At 39.2% G+C, this 24,987-nt stretch overlaps 1 protein-coding gene across 7 annotated transcripts in view; it reads left to right on the forward strand.

The window, feature by feature from the left end:
• Positions 1-24,987, forward strand: part of CSMD3 (CUB and Sushi multiple domains 3) — a 2,007,504-nt gene that overhangs the window by 983,260 nt on the left and 999,257 nt on the right. For all 7 annotated transcript variants that reach the window (XM_075352941.1, XM_075352934.1, XM_075352935.1 and 4 more), the window contains 2 exons: positions 5,860-5,963; positions 11,366-11,478. In XM_075352941.1, coding sequence (XP_075209056.1) covers positions 5,860-5,963; positions 11,366-11,478 — 217 coding nt within the window. The remainder of the gene's footprint in view (positions 1-5,859; positions 5,964-11,365; positions 11,479-24,987) is intronic.

Consider the following 24,987-nt stretch of genomic DNA (forward strand, 5'->3'; position numbering starts at 1 on the left):
GAACATCCGTCCAGTCAAATAGATTAAACCTCAAGAGACTCTTCAGCTATACTTTTAATGTTCTCCCATTAAACTGGAATTCCCTGAACAGCAATTGATCATGCTGCCATATCTCATCCTACATGTTATGGGAATAATAACATCTTATAGTTTAGTGCAAGTAGTGTGAATATTACCAAAGACATACTCAGAATTACATTTCAATATTATCTTCCCGCTGGGAAGATTATCATCATGTGAATTTATGCAGGTGCATCGCTCAGAGAACACAAATTTGCATGGTTAAGAAGAACAATCTTTGAAAAGCTGAGGAGCAAATTTACATGTTATATTTATAAAGGTGCACATACAACTTTAATACCTGTCCACCGAAACTTGTTCATCTCACACCAATTTCTGCCGACATCCACATAAACATGCACAACTTTACAGTATATGTGTGTTTTCATGTGTGTAGAATGGCAAGATCAGCTGTTAGACACCTCTGGAGGTGGCTTATAGTCAATAATAACACAAAGATTGGACACTCAATATTAAACTGCTTGATCCTTGCCCCCAGACAAAAAATGTTTGAGAAATCTCAACACTCTTAAAATAGTTATCTAGCCTATCAATTGGCTGCACAATCTTTCTTAGGCTGCTCTCACATCAGCGATATTCTGTCGCAATGCCTCATCAATCAAAAATGCGGTACAGTTCAATACAATTCAATAGAATCGCGGCAAGATAAGTTCACATGTGCCTGCATGTGACCGCATGTTAACTTATCCGTTGAACGGTAGTGAACTGTACCGCATTTGTGCCGGATCCGGCATTGCGGCAGAATACCGCTAATGTGAAATCAGCCTTATAATACCTTGCTGCTATTACTTCACTTGACCTTGTAAAGCACATCAGGAGACATGATCAAAGCCTATATAAAAGGCAAGTCAAAGAATATCAAATCTCACAACTCACTAATAGAGATAAAAAAGTAGACATAAAAACGTTGGACAAACACTCCAGACAATAATGTGTTTAAGAACAGTATATATATATAATAAATGGTATCACAAAAATGTGTACACTCCTCATATTGTCTGTAAATATTTTATTATATCTTATCATGGGACAGCACTGAAGACATGACACTTTGATTCAATGTGAGGTAGTCAGTGTACAGCTTGTAAATTTGGTGTGCCCTATAAATAACACACAGCCATTAATGTCATAACCACTGGCAACAAATCTGAGTACACCACTAATTTAACGTGGCCAAAGTGTGCCCAATTGGTAATTTTCCCTCTGCGATGTCATGTGACTCATTAGCGTTACAAGGTCTCAGGTGTGAATGGGGAGCAGGTGTGTGATTTGGTGTTATTGGCTACACACTCTGTTATACTGGTCACTGGAAACTCAACAGTGCACCTCATGGCAAAGGATTCCCTGAGGATCTGAAAAGAAGAATTTTTGCTCTACAGAAAGATGGCCTAAAATATACAAAGTTTGCCAAAACCCTGAAACTGAGTTGCAGCATGGTGGCCAAGACCATACAATGGTTTAACAAAACAGATTCAACTCAAAACAGGCCTCACCATGGTCGACCAAAGAAGTTGAGTGCATGTGTTCAGATTGATATGCAGAGATTGTCTTTTCAAATTAGACATATAAGTACTATCAGCATTGCTGCAAAGGTTAAAGGGTTGGGGGGGATCAGCCTGTCAGTGCTCAGACCAAATGCCGCACACTGAATTAAATTGTCCTACTTGGCTGTCATCCCAGAGGGAAGTGTCTTCTAAAGATGATGCACAAGAAAGCCCACAAACAGTTTGCTGAATAAAATCAGACCAAGCACATGGATTACTGGATCAGACCAAGATAAATTTATTTTGTTCAGATGGTGTCAAGCGTGTGTGGCAGCAACCAGGTGAAAAGTGCAAAGACAAGTGTGTCTTGCATACAGTCAAGCATGTTGGTGAGAGTGTGTTGGTTTGGGGCTGCATGAGTGCTGCTCTTTGTGAAGAGCTCATTGAAAGGACCATGAATCCAAACATGTACTGTGACATACTGAAGCAGAGCATGATCCCCTCCCTTTGGAATAAAGGACTCAGGACAGTATTCCAAGTATTCCAACTTGATAACAACTCCAAACACACCTGCATTTTAAACACTGCCTTGCTAAAGAAACTGATGGTACAGGTATTGAATAGCCAAGCATGTCTGCAGACCTGAGCCCTATTGAGGATCTGTGGGTCATCCACAAACGGTAGGTGGAGGAGCGCAAGGTCTGTAATATCCACAAGTTCCGTGATTTTGTCATGGAAAAGTGGAATAAGATTCCAGTAAGAACCTGTGAAACTGTTCTGAACAAGATGCCAAAGAGAGCTAAAGGCAACCTGTCACCAGTTTCTTCATGCATTCTAGAACGTTGTATACTATGTCAATTAGCAGTGAAGAGAAGGGACAGAAGCCACTGCATGTACGGCCATCTGACCGGACCGTCCGGATTTGCGTACAGCGCAATAGCGATTCAAAAGGATTTTGGGGGGATATACAAGACGTCCGATGAGGCACTGAGCAAGGTGGTGGTATTAGTTTATACACAAAAAACTGGTGACAGGCTCCCTTTTAGGCAGTGCTTAAAAATAATTGAATCCACACAAAATAGTGTTACTTTCGGCTTAAAATGGCAATTTGTACTCAGTGGTGTACACACTTTTGTTGTCAGTTTTTACATTAACGACTCTGTGTTGAGTTAATTGGAGGGCACCAAATTTATACTGTCATACAGACTTCACACTGACACTGTACATTGTATTAAATTGTCTTGTGAAAAGATATAGGCCAAAAATAAAATAAAAATGTAAAAAATATGAGGAGTGTATTCACTTTTGTAAAACACACACACACACACACACACACACAAAAGCATAAATATATAAGCATATATTTAAATTATAAATAAAATATATGTATATATATATATATATATATATATATATTTATTTATTTTATACTCTTTATACTTTATATAAGTTGAAATTCTTGAAAACTCAGAAGAGGGCAAATTGAAGGATTTCTAGCAGGATTATTTTTTCACTACATTGCTTTCAGCATATTATTTGATATTAAAGCAGGTATTAAAAACTGTTCATTAAATTCCCCACAGAGCCTTGAAGTGAGTCTGAAATTAAACATGACTTTTACAGTGTTGCTCAAATTCCTAATGTTCTTAGTGCAATTGATTGTACTCTTGTATCATTAGTGCTTTCTTTCAGGCATAGAACTATGTTTAAGAACATGAAATTGACCATTTCTACCATTTTCTTACAACAAAAATCCCAAAACATTGTGGTATTAATTTTTGGGGTTTTTTTGTTCGTGACATCAATTTTATTCCAAGATGAAACTCTGAGAAAACACTATTCACACAATACTTAAATACATGTTCAATTATGCTATTAATTAGAGATGTGTGAATTTATTGAATTCTACTCGGATTTTACAAAAATGTGCACTGTGGGAAAACGGATGTTTTCTAAGCCCCTTAGTGCAACTTCACGGCTCACCTTTCTGGCCAACAACTGCCGCTCTCTGCCAAAATCTAGAATCCTTGGCCCAGAATCCTTATCTAATGAATGACTGGACAGCAGATAGGGAGGAGCAGGGGCAGCTAAAATGTGAGCAGTAAGGTAATGTAATGCAGTCATTGTACAAACAAGAGTAGTCAGGAAAGCTGGGGTCTGGTAACAGGAGGACACATGGATTCAAGGAGTATGCAGAGGTGAAGTCAGGTCACAATCCAGGCATCTGAATTATAGGAAAGCACGTAATAGATTCAGGGTGTAAACTGAGATGTGGTCAGTTAACGGTCCAAGATCTAAAACGGAAAGGTCACGACAGGAAAAGGGAGTCAAAACAGCAGTCCGGGGTCAAGAAACAATAGATCAGAAAACGAGCAGGAACACCGGCCAACAGTACAATAACTGAACCAGAATGTATGACTGGCAAGTTTAATGCCTGCCTTGATCCACAGACTCGGACGGGCTGTAATGGACAGGCTAGAGGAAAGACACTCACTAAGCAGGACCCCTAGAATCCTGAAACCCTTTAAGCCCTATACAGGGATTTGGAATTACACAGGGCCCCAGGTGATCACTACCTGTGCAAGGCTGCAGTCTGAGAGAGTAGTTGTCAGGCAGGGTCAAACCAGGAATTGCAGAACAGGGACCAAATCGGCAGGCAAGGACGTAATCAGAAAACAAAGCAGAGGTCAAATCCGGATCGGGCAGCGTGGTACATAAACAGCAGGCAGGAGAGGTAGTCAGGAAACAAGCAAAAGTCAGAACACCAGAATCACTAAACAGAGCAGGAGCCAGAATATCAGAACTATCTCTGGCAGTGGTCAGCAGACAAGAGGGGAATTAAGAAGGGTGCGGTGTCATCGCATTGGTTCTAGCTGATGATGGTATCTTCAGCTGTAAGACACACGCCACCTACAGTCAGCTAGGGGTACTGCAGATCAACAGGAAACCCAGCCCAGTGGATGAGCGGAGCCTGTGCCCACCAGCGCCGCTGGCATCGACTCCTCTCCCATCACCGGCACCATCCATGGCAAGAACACGGTGTCGTCTGGTGATTGGAGTAGTGGTCGCTGGAGTGGACTCCAGTAGTGACGTAACAGCAAAGTTCTGGGAGACCATCCTCAGTAAAGAAGTAGTGCAATTACCAGGGAGGTGGAACACCTGAATAATCAGCACCTCCCAGAACCTGCATGGAATCCTGCACTGTCAATCAACCTGCCAGCTTAGTAGCTCAGGAAAACAAAGCAGAGTATCTCCTAGTGTGCAATATGCTCTGCACAGAAGAATCATGTCACTACCAGCTCAGTAGTTCAGGAAAACAGCATAGTATCTCCTAATGTGCAAGATGCTCTGCACAGAGGAATCATGTCACTACCAGCTCAGTAGTTCAGGAAAACAGCAGAGTATCTCCTAATGTGCAAGATGCTCTGCACAGAGGAATCGTGTCACTGCCAGCTCAGTTGTCCAAAAAAAGCGCAGCAGAGCATCTCCTAGTGTGTAAGATGCTCGGCACAGAGGAATTAAGACAGGTATATTTATGTTTTCTTTTAACCTTTTGCTGGCTGCTTAGTTCTTCAGCTGCCCTCACTGCTCCTACCTGCTGTATGTTCCTCCAACATACTACATCTCAGTCCCATTTTCACGCTAGACCATAATTCCCAGCCACCCCATTCCTCCTTTTTATTCCTCTATTTATTTCCTAATGCCCAGGCGCCAGTCTTCTCTTCACCCTTTGTCAGTGCTACCTGACCAGATCTTGACTTTCTGACCATCTCGTTGTTTGTAAAGTTAGTTATACTAATCAGTATAACTGCATCGAACAATTCAGTAGCTGTTACTATTAATTCTGAGTTCTATATAAATCAGAAACCTGAGTAAATAAATAGAATCAGCAATGTTGTAGTGACTCACTATATTTACCCTACTGCAGTAAAAATGTGCAAAAACTTTTTTTTCGAGAGACTATGGTAAAATTTTGCATTAAACAATATTAACAATCCTTTTAGGAATGAGTGGAGCTTTCCCCACATGGTGCCAGCTCATTCTGCTGCCTCTGATCATTATTTAGATTTTATATTTCTCAAGAGAAACACAACGGTATAGAAGGATTTTTAGATTCTGTAACATATACTGTAGGTAAAAATAAAAATAGACATTTCATAAACAATTCTAAATGACTATTTTTATTCTCAGCAGGTATCAATTACTAATTCTAACTTTTAAATCATTTTAAATATATTATGTAATATTATAATATACTGTCAATGTTATTTCATACAATTTTGTTATTCTGTAGGTTATTCAAATAAATTTTGAAGAATTTGACCTTGAAATTGGCTATGACACTTTGACTATCGGTGATGGAGGAGAGGTTGGTGACCCAAAAACGGTTTTGCACCAGTAAGTGTCTATTTAATTTTGTAGATTGTTTTGATAGAACTGAATGGTATGTTTCTGTTTTACAACATCTCTTGTGTTCTTATAAGGTTATTTGTAATTTATCTTTCTAAATTTATTTTACTTATTCTGAAAGTTTCATTAAAATCATGAATTATTATGATATAAAAAAATTATAAATATTTAGCCTTCGATTTATGAAGACTGACATTTACTTTGCTAACTTTGATGTAGTATGATGCTTTATTTAATAATTTTGATGATTTTTTTCAGCTGCCATGCTCCATTTGTTACTTGTGCTACTTTTGTGACATAAATTATAATGTTTTCTTTGGCCACACTGGGACACACACTAACTCAATTAATAGCCTATCAAAAAGTTGCAGGAGTTGGCATTAAGAGATATTTTAGAGAGTTGTATTCCAAAAGCTATAGGGTGAACCGACCCCTCAGTTTTTAGCCTAATTTTTGAATCCCCCGCTATTGTATGTACTTAAAATAATTGATGCACAAGTAAATATTTCATTTTATTTTCAATGGGTGTCTTATATTTGCCTGCTGTATTAGTCCCTGAGGATGGCACCACACTCTCAGTATCTCTGCCGAGCTGAGAGTGATAGCTGCATAGACATGCATGCTCACACTTTAAGATCAGGTCTGCCTGGCTAATTAATAGAAAAACAAGCTTCGGCACACTTTGAGTGTGCCAAAGCTCATTTTTCTGTTGGATTTCTATTTTCCTTCTGAGCACTTCTCTACCAAAGTGTTAGTGAAGCCAGGCTGACTCTTTCTACTGCTTGACTAATTAAGTGAATGCATTATCACACTCTTCCCCACCTAGAATCCCACCCACATCTCTGAGTCCTGCACGGCACCCACATTCTATGCCTGCTGTATTGTATCACTGTACCAGGATTACATCGCAATCCTTGGTAGCTCTCCTAAGCTGAGAGTGACAGTAGCATAGTCATACATGCTGTCACTCTCAGATCAGGAGTGCTGTTGATGATTGTAGTGAGCAAGTGCATGGCCAATTAAGAGAATGAATATTTAGGCTCTTTTCCTTAATCCTATCTACAACTGTGAGTCCTGCACTGCACCCACAGACTGCCTTCTGTATTACCAGTACTGCCAGCCCGAGGATTAAATTGCAATACTCAGCAACTCTCCTCAACTTAGTGTAACAGCTACATGCTGTCACTCAGCTGAAGAGAGTTGACGATAATTGCAATGCAATCCTTGGGCTGGCGGTACTGGTAGTACACTAGGCAGAGTTCAGGTGCAGTTCAGGACTCAAAGTGATGGGTAGGACTATAAGAGAGGAGAGTGAATATTCATTATTTTAATTAGCCATGTCTACGCTCACCACAATCATTGGCGGCATTCCTGATGTGAGAGTGACAGCATGTATGTTTATGCAGCTATTACACTTAGCTCAGGAGAGTCACTGATGATTGTGATGCAATCCTTGGGCTGGCAGTACTAGTAATACAGAAGGCAGAATGTGGGTGCAGAGCGGTGGGTAGGATTACGGAAGATGAGGGTGAATATTCATTCTCATAATTAACCGGGGCTTAGAGCAACACAAAGTGAGATTAAAGGTTATGTATACTGAAATAGGGCTGCACAAGCTGAAGGTTCCCACAGTACTCCACCTTGGACTACAGGTAAACTCATCTCAGGTGAACTAATTGAAATCAGTGACCTTATCTCACGTGAACTCATTCATTTTATTGTGACCTGCATCTTCTGGCAGAAAACCATGTTTTTTGCCAAGTGCATAGTTGATGCTGGAATTTATACACCTAATTCCCTCAGCAAATCTGTATCTTCTAGCAAAAAAAGCACCAACATTTTTTGCAGTACTTATTTGGTTTTTATGTGGGGTTTTTTGCCAGGAGATGCAGATTTGGTGCAGGAATTTGGTGTATAAATTCCAGCACTAAAGCTGCATCTCCTAGCAGAAAACCACACAATAATTGCGGTTTTGACTCTGTTTTGTTGCAGTTTTCGGCCAAGATATGCAAATTTGGTTCAGAAATCTGGTGCAGAATTTTCTACAAAAAATCTATGTCTCCTGGCAGTAAACCACACCTAAATTGTGTTTTTTGTCAGTAGACGCAGATTTGATGCAGGAATTTGGTGTAAAAAGTTCCAGCTCCAAATCTGCATCTCTTGGCATAAAACCCACATTAAAACTGCAATTTTGACACCGTTTTGGTGTTTGTTCTTTTGCCTAGAGATGCAAATTTGGTGCAGAAACCTGGTGCAGACATTTATGCACCAAATCTACTTCTCCTGGTAGAAAACCACACCAAAACTGTTTTTTTTTGCCAGGAGATGCAAATTTTTTTCTGAAATATATACACCAAATTCCTGCCCCAAATCTGTATCTTCTGAGAAAAAAAAAACACATCAAAACTGCATAGTGTTTTGATGCATTTTTTGCCTGAAGATGTAGATTTGAGAAAAGCTTTGGTGTATACATTTCAGCACAAAATCGTCATCTCTTGGCAAAAACCACAATTTTCTGCCAAGAGATGCAGGTCACATTGAACTCAATGAGTTCACCTGAGGTGAGGTCACTGAGTCCAATGAGTTTACCTGAGGTTAATTTACCTGCAGTCACAGGTGGGATACTGTGGGAACCTTCACCTGTGACTGCAGATAAATTAAGTGACATCACCGTTCACAGTTGTGGCTCACTCAGTGTGTGCCTGCAGCTGCATCAGGCAGTCATTTTCTATAATATGCCTATTGCTGCAACTTCAGCATGTAGCAGAGCCTGGATCTTTGTGGGATCTAATGTGGATTATGTTGGACTTGGATGTTTAAGGGGTCAATACATTGAAGAAAGAGGTTTTTTTTATATTGTAAATAAAGGATTTTTTCGAAGTTTGTGTTTATTTCTTTCCACATACAGGTTTATTAAGGGAGGGATCTCATATACCCCCACTTATTACTAATCCAGTGCTTAGTGGCAGGTGTGAGCTGTCATTAACCCTTTATATTACTCCAATTGCCACCGCACCAAGGCAATTGAGATGGGAAATTGTCGCATCAAATATATAGGACAATTCTGGATGGCTGCAGGCTTCTATTTTTAACCCCTTCACGACCTTGGACGGATCTATCCGTCATAGATCGTGTCCCGTTAAGCCCCGCCCCCTGCCGCGGGCAGGCGGCGTGGATCGGCACACATATCAGCTGTTTTCAACAGCTGACATGTGTGCCTACATGTTCCGAGTGGAATCGCATTCCACCCGGAACATTAACCCCTTAGATCTCGCTGCCAAAGTCTGGCAGCGAGATCTACATGCGCGCGGCCATCTTTTTTACTTACCGCCGCCCCCTCCGGACGTCACGTGAGTGATCACGTGACGTTCGGTGGTTGCCATCGTAGCACAGGGTCATGTGATGACGCCTGGTGCTACGAAGTTTCACTTTCATTCTTCCTCGGCACGGAGCAGAGGAAGAAAGAAAGTGACTGAATCTGCTGATTACAGCGGTATAGCTGTGATCAGCAGATAGCGATCAGCAATCGGATTGCTGATTGCTATAGCCCCCTAGGGGGACTAGTAAAATAAAATAAAAAAAGTAAAAAAAAAGTTTTAAAAAATTAAAAAAAAAACAAAAAACCTAAAAGTTCAAATCACCCCCCTTTCCCCCCATTGAAAATTAAAGGGTTAAAAAATAAATAAATATACACATATTTGGTATCGCCGCGTTCAGAAATGCCCGATCTATCAAAATATAAAATCAATTATTCTGATTGGTAAACGGCGTAGTGGCAAAAAAATTCCAAACGCCAAAATTACGTTTTTTGGTCGCCGCAAGTTTTGCGCAAAATGCAATAACAGGCGATCAAAACGTAGCATCTGCGCAAAAATGGTACCATTATAAACGTCAGCTCGAGACGCAAAAAATAAGCCATCACTGAGCCATAGATCCCAAAAAATAAGAACTCTACGTGTTTCGGAAAATGGCGCAAAACGTGCGCCACTTTTATTGGACAAACTTGTGATTTTTTTTTAACCCCTTAGATACAAGTAAACCTATACATGTTTGGTGTCTACAAACTCGCACCGACCTGAGGCATCACACCCACACATCAGTTTTACCATATAGTGAACACCGTGAATAAAATATCCCAAAAACTATTGTACGATCCCACTTTTTTTGCAATTTTTCCGCACTTGGAATTTTTTTGCCGTTTTCCAGTACACTATATGGTAAAACTTATGATTTCATTTAAAAGTACAACTCGTCCCGCAAAAAACAAGCCCTCATATGGCAAGATTGACGGAATAATAAAAAAGTTACGGCTCTTGGAAGAAAAGGAGCAAAAAACAAAAACGCAAAAACGGAAAGTGCCCGGGGGCTGAAGGGGTTAAGCTGGGGGCCCAATAACCATGACCCTCCCCAGCATGAGAATACCAGCCCCCAACTGTCAGTTTTATTATGGCTGAGTATCAAAATTTGGTGGGGACCGCACACTGTTTTTTTTAAATTATTTATGTAATTAATTTAAAAAAAACCTCATAGGGTCTTTCCTATTTTGATACACAGTAGAGATAAACACACAGCTTGGGGCTACAGCCTGTAGCTCTCTGTTTTATCTGCACTGGGTATCACAATATATGGGGACTTTACACCTTTTTTTATTTTTACACCACTATAGGGACACAGACAGCATGTGTGATTGCAACCAATCACAGACACTGTCACAAAGGGTAGGGATGCGGTCTAACTGACTGTAAACAATTACAAATGATAGGAATGTTGGTGAGCAGAGGAAGCAGTTAATATGTATGAGACTTAATGAGTGGACCCTGAAGCAGTGTTACAGCCGCGCGAGAGATGCTATAAGCATAACTGTCCTGATGTGCAGCCCCCAAGTCCTTTCTACCACCTTTTTACAGCACAATGTTTGGGGCCCCATAAAATTTTGTGAAGTTCGGCCTCCGGGCAGATGTTTGGGTTCAAGTCTGGGTCCGAACTGGACTTTTTTTTCTAAGTCTGGCCGGACCCGTCGAACCCCAACATTTGTGGGTTCACCCATCTTTCATCCTGAATAAAGGATTTACCCCAATCTTCTAATACGTTAAGTACAAATGTGTATTCAAAACCCAAAAAACATTTGGTACATGTAAATTAGCATTCTAAATTATGGCTTTGGAACACAAAAGATCAATCTATGATGGTTTTAATTGATGAACACAGGGAATCCTTTTTATTTTTGTTGAAATTTTAGGTTTATTTACAAATTCAGAAATCGAGAATAATACATTATATATCATTGGTATTAAGAAAATACTAAAGCAGTGTTGCAAGCAAGAATTTAATGTACCTTAAAATCTACAGTTAATATACATTAAATTTCACAAACTCTTATTTTACTATAGGTTATCTGGAAGTTTTGTTCCTGACTTAATTGTAAGCATAAATAACCAAATGTGGTTACATCTACAAACCGATGACAGTATTGGATCAATTGGATTTAAAGTGAACTATAAAGGTAAGACTAAATAAACTAAGTATACACAGTGGTTGTAAAGTTTACTTGTATATATTTAAGTGGGTTATCCTTGACAAACATGTAATTCTCCAAAAGCTGGTAGACTTTGATAATTAAGAAATTGAGCTTTCACTTACCCTTCTAAGTTTTCCATGAAAGGTTGCAATGGTGACATTTTGACTACAATGCAAATCATTGGGAATAATAATAGTGTGGGCAATTGAAATTAGAAATATCCACTTTGAACTTGTTAGAAAAGCTAAAATATTAGTCATTAAGGCAGCCTTTTTGTGGTGAATATAGAAATGAATAATCCCCTTCCACTTTACATATGTAATTGGGAGAGCTGATTGAACCCGATGGAAGCCACTATTAAAAGAGATGAGTGAATTATTTGATGCAAATCAAATTGGAGTCAAATTTTATAAAATTTGAAGGTCCCAATATATTCAGACAATATGTGACTCATTTCGCGCAAATAGCTTTAAAAAATGCCCTCTGCCATCTTAGGCCTCTTTCACACGTCTGTGAAAACCACGCACATATTGCACGAGCTTGTAAAAGGTGCGTATGGCCCTCCGTGTGCCGTGATTTTGCCACACGTGTGTTCTCCATGTGTTATCCATGATAACATACGGAAAACAGAAACTTTCTGCTCACCTGTCCCTGGTGTTTCTGTCTGTGGTGCTGATCTATGGTCTCCGTAGCCCTACCGACTTCCCGCTGCTGCTGCTTCCTGTCGTCTCTGCCGTGCATATGCAATGAGTGGAAGCAAGTGACAGCAGTGGTGGAGACAGCAGTACTGGAAAAGGGGAGTATAGAAATTAATTTTATTTCACAGGCACACGTGTTGTCTGCAGTACATGTCACACTGATGTCACATGGATCACTTTTGTGCGGTCTGTGTGACACCCATGCTGCCGGGGAAAAATGGACACGTCTACGCATGGAGTACACAGACACATGTAAGCTCCATCCGGACACATGCTCCATGGAAAAACACGCACCTGTATGCAAACCCATTGATTTTAAGGGGTTTACGTATGCCCGTGTCTCCAGTATGTATGACAAAAGACGTCACACATACCGGAGACACAGATGTGTGAAGGGGCCTTACACAAAGTGAAAGATTGTATCAGCCAGAGACGGCTCACATAATTTCAATTGTGGTCACATTGGATTCCCTATCACGCCCTAAAACTATCACATTACAGTGCAGCCAATCAGAGACTATCATGGCCAGTATAAAAGTCTGAGAACACAATACAATAGACTTGTTTGGTGATTTAGAATAGTGAGAGGACATCAGAACTCACAGTTCAGCAGCAATAAAAACATTAAGACAGAGCTATAACAATTTGGATACATATTCCAAATAGTAACGTTTTGTACAACTGTAGCAGACAAAAAGGTGTGTGTAGTATTCTATAAATAATTCAGCAACTGTAAAAAATAGATTAAAGCTTAACATTTACTTAAACTGTTAAAATCAAAAGACCCAACTGACAAACATATAAACGCCTGTGAAAACAGGCACCGCGGTGAAATGAAATGTGTGTAATATATTACCTATCACAAAAATAGACACATATACCACCAGACACACTTTACGGTTTCAAACTCCAGATCCCCTGATGATTCAGACACTGATGAAACGCGTTGGAAAGGAGGGATATGGAGGAGGGATATTGATGGGGGCAGACAGCTTGTAATTTGGGGTATTGTGAAGCAGTTTGTATTTCTCCCCTCTGCTATTTACCTCGCTAGTTACCCAGTCTCAGGACAACGAATGGTAAGACTGCTCCAATTTTTCTAAGTCACCTTTAATGTGTATTCTGTTTGCACCTTGCTGCCTTGTTAACCTCTTTATTACAGCAATGAGTACCACTGGTGGTATATGTGTCAATTTTTGTGATAGGTAATACATTACATACATTTCATTCCACCGCGATGCCTGTTTTCACAGGCATTTATATGTTTGTTTGTCAATTGGGTCTCTTTATTTTAACCGTTTAAGTATAGGTTAAAAGGCACCTGTCACCAGATAGTGACTATAAGCTACGACAATCACCAGTGGGCTCTTATATACAGCATTCTAACTTGCTTGCTATATATAAGAGCCCAGGCCACTGTGTAGAACAAAAAAAGGACTTTATAATACTCACCTAAATGTCGGTTTGATGCAGACTGATCAGATGGGTGTCTCTGTTCTCTTGGTGCGGCGCCTCCTCTTTCGGCCATCTTTGTCCTCCTTCTTCTGAAGCATTGGTGAATGACGCATCCTACATCATCCACAGTAGCCAACATTGAGATCCTGCATAGGCGCACTTTGATCTGCCCTGAGCAAGGGAGATTAAAGTATTGTAGTGCGCCTGCGCGAACCTCTATGCCGGCGCGTACCAGCAATATAAACAGCGTGATTGATTAGTGATATTGTGTCTCTGCCATTTTTCCTACTGCACTTGAATTACAATTACATATATTTTGTCTTCATTCTTATGCATTGCAAAGCAGTAGCAATCCCGCACAATATTTGTTTACCAAATTATAAGTCTGAAATCAATGTCAGAGACTGTGTTCTTTTTAGTCACAAGCATTTTCTGCATTCCTTGTGCAATTGCATTTATGAAGCGTGTAATAGTTGTTTTCTAAAAATATAGAAGAAAAATCCTCCCAAATCCAAATATTTAACTTAGGTTGTCTACCTCACATGTTTTTTGTATACATTTTACTAGTTAAATTTTATATCAGTGCAGTTCACAGCAATACAACACTCTATTGCAAGAGCTTTAGATCATGTACCCATCTAGCATTTTGCATTGTTATTTTTGGAAGGGGTTGAATTTTGTGAAGAAAAATTGTTTTAAAAAGTAGACGTTTACTATTCACATGTTGCGTGATAAATTACTTACATGGATAATTTTTAGACTATGTTTTTATTTGAAAAAGCATGATCACTATGTCAGAGTACTGTGTTATTAAATAGGCTATTGTTCAATACTGGTCACTATATCTTTTTTTTTATGAGGTTGTTTTGAAATATCTAAGGCTGCGGTTGTCTTATAGAGCTTGAGAAATTTTAGATACTGTTCTGGGAGAACTTGGAATATTAAAGATATCATTTAGAGCATTTATATTTAAATGAATAACTAATAATAATAATTAATAATAATAATAATAATAATAATAATAAATTAATATTTTATGATATTGGTGTTTTTTTTTAATTATGCCAAACTTAACTTTAGTTTTAAACTTTGGCTCTCGCTATTTTTTGGCAAAAGATGCAGTATAACTTGTAGTTGATTGAAATATTAATATCACTCTTTGTGATATTGTGATTTGGGGAAAATTGATTAGCTAAAAAGTCAAATTTTTGGGAAAAAAATCATTGAACCTGGCAAATTTACATTTTAATACATTTGATTGTACCTGTTAATTCAGAATGTTTTAATACTGCTATTCAGAAACTGAGACATGATTCTAGATTAGAATTTCAAAAATTTACATTAAAACCATGATGTCTGAGGTTAAATTATTAAACTCCATGGAAAAGTATTGTAGGTACGGTTCATGACCAGGCAGTGCTAATTGTACAGAAATGGGAGGAGGTCAACTATGCCCATCAGCCATTGTAAATAATGGATCTTATGCTATCTGCCTCAATCTTTATAAAAGAAGTGTTAAAGTTTATCATAATCTTGATGCTTATGATAATGCATGAGCGAACCTGAACTGTAAAGTTAGGAGTCTGTACAGAATGTTGGGTGCGTCTCGACTCGAACACGGACTTTTAAAAATGTCTTTGTCCAAGTTCAGAGTTCAGATACTGTTCATATGTTAATAAAGTTTATTGAAAGGCCAAAAGAAAATAATAAGGGCTCCCATCTTTTTTTGATAATAAGTGCAGGTGAAGCCAAAGCCGAAGGCTGCAACCTTCAGCTTTCAGCCTTATCTTGGCTGGTTATCAAAAATTGAGGGGATCTCAGGATTTTTTTTATTATTATTTAAATAAATAATTTCAAAAATACTAAAGGACTCCACCCTATATTGATAACCAGCCAAGGTAAAGCACAGCCGGAAGCTGCTATTATCAGGCCGGGAGGGCCCATGTTTATTTGCCCCTCCCAGCCTAAAAACAGCATTCATTAGATGTGCCAATCCATGTGCTTTTCCTGACTCTTCCTGATTTCCCTGGTGCGGTTTTATTCAGGGTAATATTTGTGGGGTTGATGCCAGCTGTGAATTGATTGCTTTACCTTGGTTGGTTGTTAAAAATAGGCAGGCGCCCATGCCTTTTTTTAAAATATTTATTTAAATAATTAAAAAAATTACATGGAGTCCCTTATATTTTGGATAACCAATCAAGGTTTATCTGACAGCTGAGGGTTGCAGCCTACAGTTGCTGGTTTAGCTGTGTTAGTTATCAATTATAGGCAGGAGCCAAAATCATTGTTTTATTTATTCCCTATCCACATTTGTATGCAGGGCAATTGCACCAAATGGGATTAATTTTGAAGCCCCCTAGCCCTTGCTATGACCATTTTAAAGCCATTTTACAGCACACAAGTTCGGTCGTCCAATGACTTGTGTGGGGGTGGTATTTGGGGTCAAGTTCAAGTCAAGCTTGGGACATGTTCAGGTTCCAAACTAAACTTTATTTAAAGAGAAGCAATAGTATCCAGCGGTAATCCAAAATCCGGATAAAATTTAACTTTTATTTAGTCCATATAAAATGTTTAGGCAATAAAAAATATATTAAACGAGGGTGTAGGTGTAATGCTAAGAATGTGTTTCAGCGACTAGTGTTTGCCTTCATCATGGACCATGATGAAGGCGAACACTGGTCGTTGAAACGCGTAGTTCGTCGGTTAGCATTATACCTCCAGCCTTGTTTAAAGGTAACCTGTCACCAGTTTTTCAGTATTAAACCAAAAGTATAACCTTCTACAGCTCCTGGGCAGCATTCTATGAAGATGCACCTTGTTGCTGACTTCCCTTGCAGAACCCAGAAATAACTTTATAAACTATGACCACCACGTATTCTTATGACCTGTTCGGGTCGGATGGGTGTGCTCATTTTCGGCTTAAATCCCTCCTTCTGACCATGTTCGACGTCCTCTTTTCATGATTGATATGGATGACGCCTCCGGCCCCATCCACTTTGCTCTGCCAAATCTTGCACTTGTGCAGAGTCATTCCCAGCTTGCACAGGTGCAGTCCGCTCTGTCCCATCACGGGCCAAGCTAAAAACATAGTTGCCCTCATGCGAGCCGGTGAGTTCTTGCACAGGCGTGAGATTTTGGTCGGCGATGTGCATGACCATAATTTGCGCCTGTGCAAACACCTCACCAGCTTGTACGAGGGCAACTATGCTTTCAGTTCGGCCCACGATGGGGCAGAGCGAACTGCGCCTGCGCAAGCCGGGAATGACTCTGCACAGGCGCGAGATTTTGCAGAGCAACGTGGATGAGGATGTCGGCGTCATCCACATCAATCATGAAAGGAGGACGTGAACAAGGCCAGAAGGAGGGACAGGAGCTGAAAATGAACAGGTCATTAGCATGCATGGCGATCAGATTTTATAAAGTTATTTCTGGGGTCTGCAAGAGGAGTCAGCAACAAGGTGCACCTACATAAATTGCAGCCCAGGAGCTGCAGAAGGTGATACATATGGTTTAATAAAAAAAAAAACTGGTTACAGGTTCCCTTTAATATATTGTTTATTGCCTAAACATGAACTGATTATAGTTTTTTATATGGGCTAAATAAAAGTTAAATTGTATCCGAATTTTGGATTACCGCTGAATACTATTGGTTCTCTTTGAATTTACCGAGTGTTTCTTCCACCCCTTCCTTGCAGAACTCCCTGGATTAATTGTCATCACGATAAAGGGAAAGTAACTTTATATAAAACCAGTGAAGCCGAACATCCAGAGGTCTGCTCCTCACTAATAATGAGATGAATGTTGGGAAGTAGAGATGAGAAAACCCAAGGTTCAGTGTTCAGGGATCGTAACAAACACAGACTTTTTATAAAAAAGAGTTATGGCTCATAATTTGGGTGCTTTATGTATGTAAACCACTCTCGTGAGCTTTGCTGTGCTTGGGTATGCTCAGTGCTCAGCCAAATGTGAGCCGCTGTTAGAATGGCTCACATTGGGGATATCAATAGCATGATTGACTGTAGTGTGCATCAAACAAAATAAAATGAAAAAATCCTTCCCCCCGGAAGCGTTTTTTTTATGGCTGGCTGCATATGGGCAGAGACCAAAACTGCCCAATTAGTAATTTTCCTGGGGGTTGAGGTCAAGTCCATGTCCCAAACTAAACGTTAACTAAAGCCGAGTTCAACCCGCTGAACCGAACTTCCATGGGTCCGCTCATCTTTACTGAAAAGTGATCTCAATAGATTCAGAAAGTGCTAACATATATAATATATGGCAGGCTTAAGGGTCAGTATGTTTTTTCAAATTACTGTAGATATTGAATTATAATAATAATAATAATACGTTTTAAAAAATAACAGGAGCTAAAATTCCAAACCTATAAGGCTCCAGCCAGCCATTAAAAATGCACTGCCTGCCAGTATGACTTAAATTTGCACCAGCAAGTTTAGAAAGTTACACCAGATATTCACATGTAGGTTTATGATTCTAGTAAGTGGACAGCAAAAATAAACACCTGAGTCATTAATTAATTTGGTGCATATTATTCCAATGAATTTTCGATGAAGACTGATGTATAGTGTGAAATTGCTCTTTTGGTGACTATCCACTTTAGTCTAGTTGCACTGTTATAAAAAGTTAGTCCAACTGAGATGTTGATAAACTTGACCTAACTCATGAATATATTTTTTATTTTTTAAATATTTTATCTCCATGTTTCTACAATTACTGTAGGATCACGAATTTTATAGGTTGAACAAAGACAAAAGGAACTTTAGTTCAACTGTTTTACATTTATCAAATTTGTCCAAGGAAAGACCAAATAGTCCTTGGTAATTTTGGTAAATTAAAAAAATTCTTCATGAAACTATATAACTTTATTTATAACTTATATTGCTAATGTATTGCAAAAATTATTATTTGGGGTCATACATTTCACCCAAGGCTTTCGGTCCTGCTAAAGGTTTAAGCTCTAGAATGTCTGTCAATTCTGAAAAAGAGATCACCAAGCTTCATTCACTATTCTCCTGCAAAATGTTGTCCACCCTCTATGCAGTTAATTGCAAGAAAGTACCATAAAAATTGCACAGCTAAATATTTACTTGTGATCCCTTCACTCTAAGCTCAGGGGGGTTCTTCAAAAGGCAATGCCAGTTGTCTACAAATCAGATTGAGTGAAAAATCGTTTTGATAATGTGATTATTTTGAAAAATTAGTATACGAAGCATAGGTACCCAACAATGGGTGCTTGCCTTTTAACTTTTGTTAAAAGTAGATCTCACCCTGTTACAGGCTAAAGGGAACAGTAGTGACTTTGTTTCTGCCTTCCTTGTTTTACACAAAAGAGTTTCAGATTTTTCACTAAACAAGAGTGTGTACTGTATTTACTAAAAATCAGACTCTAAAAGGCATTGATGCCTTGTTATTTTTCTGATGAAGGGGGAACAGGTCCCCAAAATGGGTTTTAAAGACACTATTTGAATTAAATATCATTTTTTACTTTACTTCTGGACTGATGCTGCACTCTGTTGGAGTGACAGAGATAATTTTTACATTCTAAAACTATCTATATACTCTGTGTTAATAAAAACTTTCACAAAGCACAAACAAAAATGTAACTAAAAAAACCAAAAATAAAGGTCTAACAAAACTTATGTAATAATCTCAAGAGTTTACTTAAAGAGAACCTGTCAGGTCCCCTATGGCCTCCAACTAAATGAGTTGAAAACCAGACCACTGCCCCACTTAAAGGTTTTGGTGATGATGTCACCCACAGGTCAACCAATGTCAATATCATGTCTATTGACATTGGTTGACCTGAGGGTGACGTCATCACCAAAATCTTTAAGTGGGGTAGTGGTCTGGCTTCAGCTCATCACAGCCCCAGTCCCCTGATAAAGTCAGCAACGGTGAAATATGTTGGGAAGGCTAGCAGCTGAATGTTTTTAAATATGCTGAATTAGGGTGAATTGGTTCTGTGGTAGGGTACCATAGTGGAAATAGCTCCACAGCCGTAAGATCCACTTCACTTTGAGATGATAATAACAATATATATATATATATATATATATATACATACATATATATATATATATATATATATATATATATATATATATCCTTTCCCAGCTCTGCTATCTTTAAAAGTAGGTCATTAAATTTGAATGACAGTAAAAGTTATATTTTAAAGGTCCTTAGTTGGGATACCACTAGTTGTCTTTGGCAAATCATGTTCAGAAGCAGGGTGGACACTTCCCGGCTTCATTAGGTGCAAAGTACATGACCGTAAACTCAGAAGATGGCTTATGCACTTGTCTTATAAGCTTCTGGTAATGTGAAATGTGCCTAATGAAGCTAGGTAACATTAAGCCTGCTTCAAAGGACATGGCCAAAATAAGCCGCTCGCATGTGTGAGATTTCCAGGAGCTGGTGATGATGCCAGTTCATGGAAGTCATGTTATGATGTCTACATGAGGTGTGATAATATGGAAAGAGGACTGTCTGGTCTGTGGAAACAATGCCCCATTGACTAGTAAAGACCCTCATTACTATAGGAACAGCAAAGTATATAAGTTGTTTTTTGTAACATTCATATTAGTGAATAGCATCATACAGGGCTGGTTAAGTAGGGAATTTGGGCATATCGGTATGAAAGCTGCTGGGTTGGAGGGCATAGGGGACCTGACAGGCTCCCCTTAACAAATTACTATGTTTTATGTGTTTTTTCTGCTATAGATGTATCCACCTTTAACCCTTTGTAAACTCATTTAAAGATTCCATTTTTTCTATTTATAAATTCAATATATTTCTCTGACATTCTATCAAAACCTTTAACAGAAAGTCACTCTCATCACAATCATTGCTTCTCCACAGAGAGACATAATGTATTTAGCATAAACATCTTCCAATAAAGTATCACAAAATCAAGCTGTCCTTCAAAGGTGGTCCTTTTGTGCCACAATTCAGAGTATATTAAGTTAAAAGTAAAAGAAGGATACATAAGATACTTGCAAAATTTATAGTGGCTTTTGAGTGGCAGGAAATAAATTAGTTTATCTCTATTGCATATAGTTATTCATTAACGCAATGTTATTTAAAGCTGTTGGACAGCGCTAACAATTTTAGAATCGGGCTCTCGTCTACAATTTGACATTTAAAATAATTGTGTCTTCCAATGTAAAGCAGATGATTTTAGTGTCCAAGGGTGACTGCACCTTCTGAACCCCAGATAGTTGCATTCGTTTTCACAATACTGTTATATTACTTCTTTTTTCCTTACTACTTTTTCTATTTCCTTGTATTTTTGACTTTAAAGAATTGATCACTCGGAGTTGCTGTTTCAAGTAATCCACCATTTTACCAACCTTTATGAATCAATTTGTAGAGTTTTTGCATTGCTTCATTGACAATGATTCACAATCTAAGCTAAGGCTGGTTTCATATTCAGCGTTTTCTTGCCAAGCGACAAAAAATTCAAAATGCATGTTACCGGATCCTGTGTATTTAGAGTGCACCGCATGCAACCGCAAGTCACCGGGCCATTATTTTAATGGATCCGTCTACCGGATCCAGCACAAAAATGGCCCGTTCACTTGTGGTTGCATGCGTTTGACTGCTGTTTTTGGCCAAATTTTGACTAATCTGTTTTTTTTGTTTTGTTTTTTTGTACACCCCCACAAAGGTATATATACATTGTTTGACTGTTAGTGATTTGTCCATTGTGTCCAACTGTGTACAAATCAGGAATCAATTTGTAAATCCAAAAATCAAGCCTATTGATTACTTTATTTCTGATGAAAAGCTTTCTCCTTGGATGTCGGCTGCTATTCACCTTTATCAAAGTGGAAATACCCAGATTTAAAGTGGAAAATGTACATTTCAAACATCCTGTTGTTTTTAGAGGTCCCACACAAAGTTCAAATTGATTTTACAATATGTGTTTACATTAGATAGATGTTCTGATACATCAGCTTAAAGCCAATTTTCTTTCACCTATATCTTAACTTCCTGCAGCCACCACTGGGTGGAGCTTAGGAGCTTCAATACACATTTTATGTAGTCAGCTCATTAACTCCCCCTGGTGGGGGAAGTTTGCACTGACAAATATATTATTTATTTTTATGAAAATATAGTAACATAAGGGATGGTGGTGGGAGGGACAGGGCGGTGCTTAATGTACATATAGTCAAAACAAAGTTACATAAAGTCAATATGACAAAGGCCCTGAGCATAGATGGCCTGCCTCCAAAAGTTAAATAACTAAGTTCACTTATAGCTGTGTCCCAATACATAATTTGTACAGACTCTATAGCACTATATATATATTAGCTTTTTTTGAACAAGTGGGTAAAAGTCTGGAGAGAGAGGTAGCTGTGGATATAGAGTTTTTGAACTCTGCAGAAGCATTTAACACTGTCCCACATAGAGATATAATGGATAAAGTTTGGTCCATTAGCTTAAAGGGAACAGGTCAGGTCAGGTGCAATATACTGTACACCCAGAATCACAAACAGTTCTGGGTGCATATTTCTAATCCTTGCCTACCTTTCCCAGCATCTAGTAGCATAGCTAAAGAGATCTTTAGAAAAAGTATTTGTAAAGATCCCTTATAATATGCTAATGAGGCCAAGGTGTTACATCCCTTGGCTAGTCAGACCCCCTAGGCATGTAAGCACGCCCCTGTCAGCCCCTCACCGCTCTCTGCTGCCACCACGCCTGATGCTGTATTGCAGCTCAGTGCACAAGATCAGAAGTCCCGGACTTTCGTCATGCGTACTATGAAGACGGGTTTACGCCTCCCAGTTTCAAACTGCTGTAGTGTGCATGACCGGAAGTCCGGGGACGTTCTGATTGTGCTCACTAAGCCAAAAGCCAGTGGTGGAAGCAGAGGTGAGTGTGACCATGCTTCTGATGCTCCACATTTATATTTAAAACATTAGGTGCCTTAAGGCAAGGGCCTAGGGCGGCAGTGTTTAGGAAACCACTTTAATTTGACTTTTTTATCATCATAAAAGTTTAAAACCTTTATTTGTTGTGAGTTTTAGGGAAGGAAAGTACTGACTTTGTACAATATTTTCACCACATTAAGAGTTCGGAGCCAGGTAGGCAAAGGGTTTTTGATATTTTGCTATCTCTAGTACACTTTTAAGATGGTTTACAAATAGATTTACTTACTTATTTTATTATGTAAAACATTCATATTCTAGAAACTTATTCAGAGTAGACTATTTTAGGCATATATTCCTTGCACAATTACGCTTACTAGGCACATTGGTTGCTGGGACAGTGAGAGACAAAATTACTTGTTCCAAGGTCAAAAGATACTGACACCGAGATTCAAGAAACGTCTCCTGAAAGATTTTTCGATGTTGCTGTCAGTCAGTGCATATAACCTCCGGACTCCTACTCCTGAGAAATGAATGAATATTGTAATTTTCATAAATGGTGTAACAATAAACATGTTTTGTGTTTTAGATTTTGACAGAGCCTCGAACTATGATAAATGTGCACAGCTGTGCAATTTAGCAGTTGCAAAGCTATACACTTTGGCTTTTAAGATATTTACAACAATATTCAAATATTTCCTATAAAAATACTTAGTAGGAAAACATGTGAAATTAAATATATTGTAAATTGATATTACATTTTTTAAATGTATTTACTGTGTGTCACAGTTACAATTCAATATGGTAAAGGTAAAACATTTTTTTTGTACCGTGTTAAGGGGGCTTTACACGTAGCGATATCGCTGGTGAAAGCAGCCGCCCCCGTCGTTTGTGTGTCACGGGCAAATCGCTGCCCGTGGCGCACAAAATCATTAGGAGCCGTTACACGGACTTACCTGCCTAGCGACGTCGCTGTTGCCAGCGAATCGCTTCCTTTTCAAAGGGAATTGTTCGTGCGGCGTCACAGCGGCGTCACTAAGCGGCCTCCCAATAGAAGCAGAGGGGCGGAGATGAGCGGCCGTAACATCCCACCCACCTCCTTCCTTCCTCATTGCCGGCGGCCGCAGGTAAGCTGTAGTTCGTTGTTCCCGAGGTGTCACACGTAGTGATGTGTGCTGCCTCGGGAGCGACGAACAACCTGCGTGCTCAACAATCAACGATTTTTTTTAAAATGAATGACGTGTCAACTATTAACAATAAGATAAGTATTTTTGATCATTAACGGCCATTCGTTGGTGTCACACGCAACGACGTCGCTAACGATGCCGGGTGTGCATCACGGAATCCGTGACCCCGGCGATATATATTGTTAGATACGTAGTTGCGTGTAACAGGGCCTTTAGCCAATAGATAGAAAAAAAAAAGTTTAAAAGAACTGAGAATCCCCAGTGGATGATACCTTTTAATGGTTAACTGAAAAGATGATAATAAATAGCAAGATTTCAAGACTACTACTGATGAATAGACCTAAGTAGTCTTGAAAGCTTGCTATTTACTATCATCTTTTCAGTTAGCCATTAAAAGGTATCAACCACTGAAGATTCTCAGTTAATTCAATAGGGAGTCTTGAGTTGCTTCTCGCCACCAACAGTGCCTATAGATAATATGTGTCAATTAGTTTACTTGGTGGAGAATTGTGGCACAAACAGAGTTCTTGTATGCAGCATGGAGCAGAGATGAGAAAGCTGACCCGGCACAAAACACAGGTTTTGGTTGGACCAGGGCTTATGAGCTCTGTAGTCCTAGCAGTGATAATCTCCTGCTGATAAAACATTCTTTGTGTGGAAAAAACAGCACCCTGTCAAATAACTGACACATCCATAAATTCATGCTGTCCTGAAATTACATAGCAAAAACCTGCTGTCATAGTCTCTTAAAATACAATACAAGATGCAGAAGGCTTTCCTGATAAGGTGACTAAACAACCATTTACGTGCCTGCCCTTCTTGGAAGGGGTGGTTACCTAATGGTGCAAATGTACAGAGGTAAGGTGTCACGCTTGCCGGGTGTAGCAAACGTGGTGAGGTGCGTTCAGACCTACGTGTGTTTGATGCACAACAAAAGACACACAAAAAGGGGGGTACCGGGGACACCAAAACAACGGAAGGCCCTGGAACTAGTGAGAAGTATAGGTGGGAACCTCCTATCCTCACCTGCAACGGTCCCTTCTCTCTTCACTAGTCCCGATACAGTTTCCGCAACTGTCGCTGAACCAGTACCTGGGACCCTTGGAAGACCCTTTAGTAACCCTAACTAATGAGGGGCAGGTAGGGTTCACTAGACCTCACCGCTGAACTTATAACACACCAGGGAAGCAAACACAAACAGGGGGAAAATTAACAAACAAAAGGATATAGCCTGAGCACAGGTACTTGACTTGCAGAACCTTCGTCAAA

This window comes from Anomaloglossus baeobatrachus, chromosome 6 (genome assembly GCF_048569485.1).
Source record: "Anomaloglossus baeobatrachus isolate aAnoBae1 chromosome 6, aAnoBae1.hap1, whole genome shotgun sequence".
Classification (NCBI taxonomy): Eukaryota; Metazoa; Chordata; class Amphibia; order Anura; family Aromobatidae; genus Anomaloglossus; species Anomaloglossus baeobatrachus.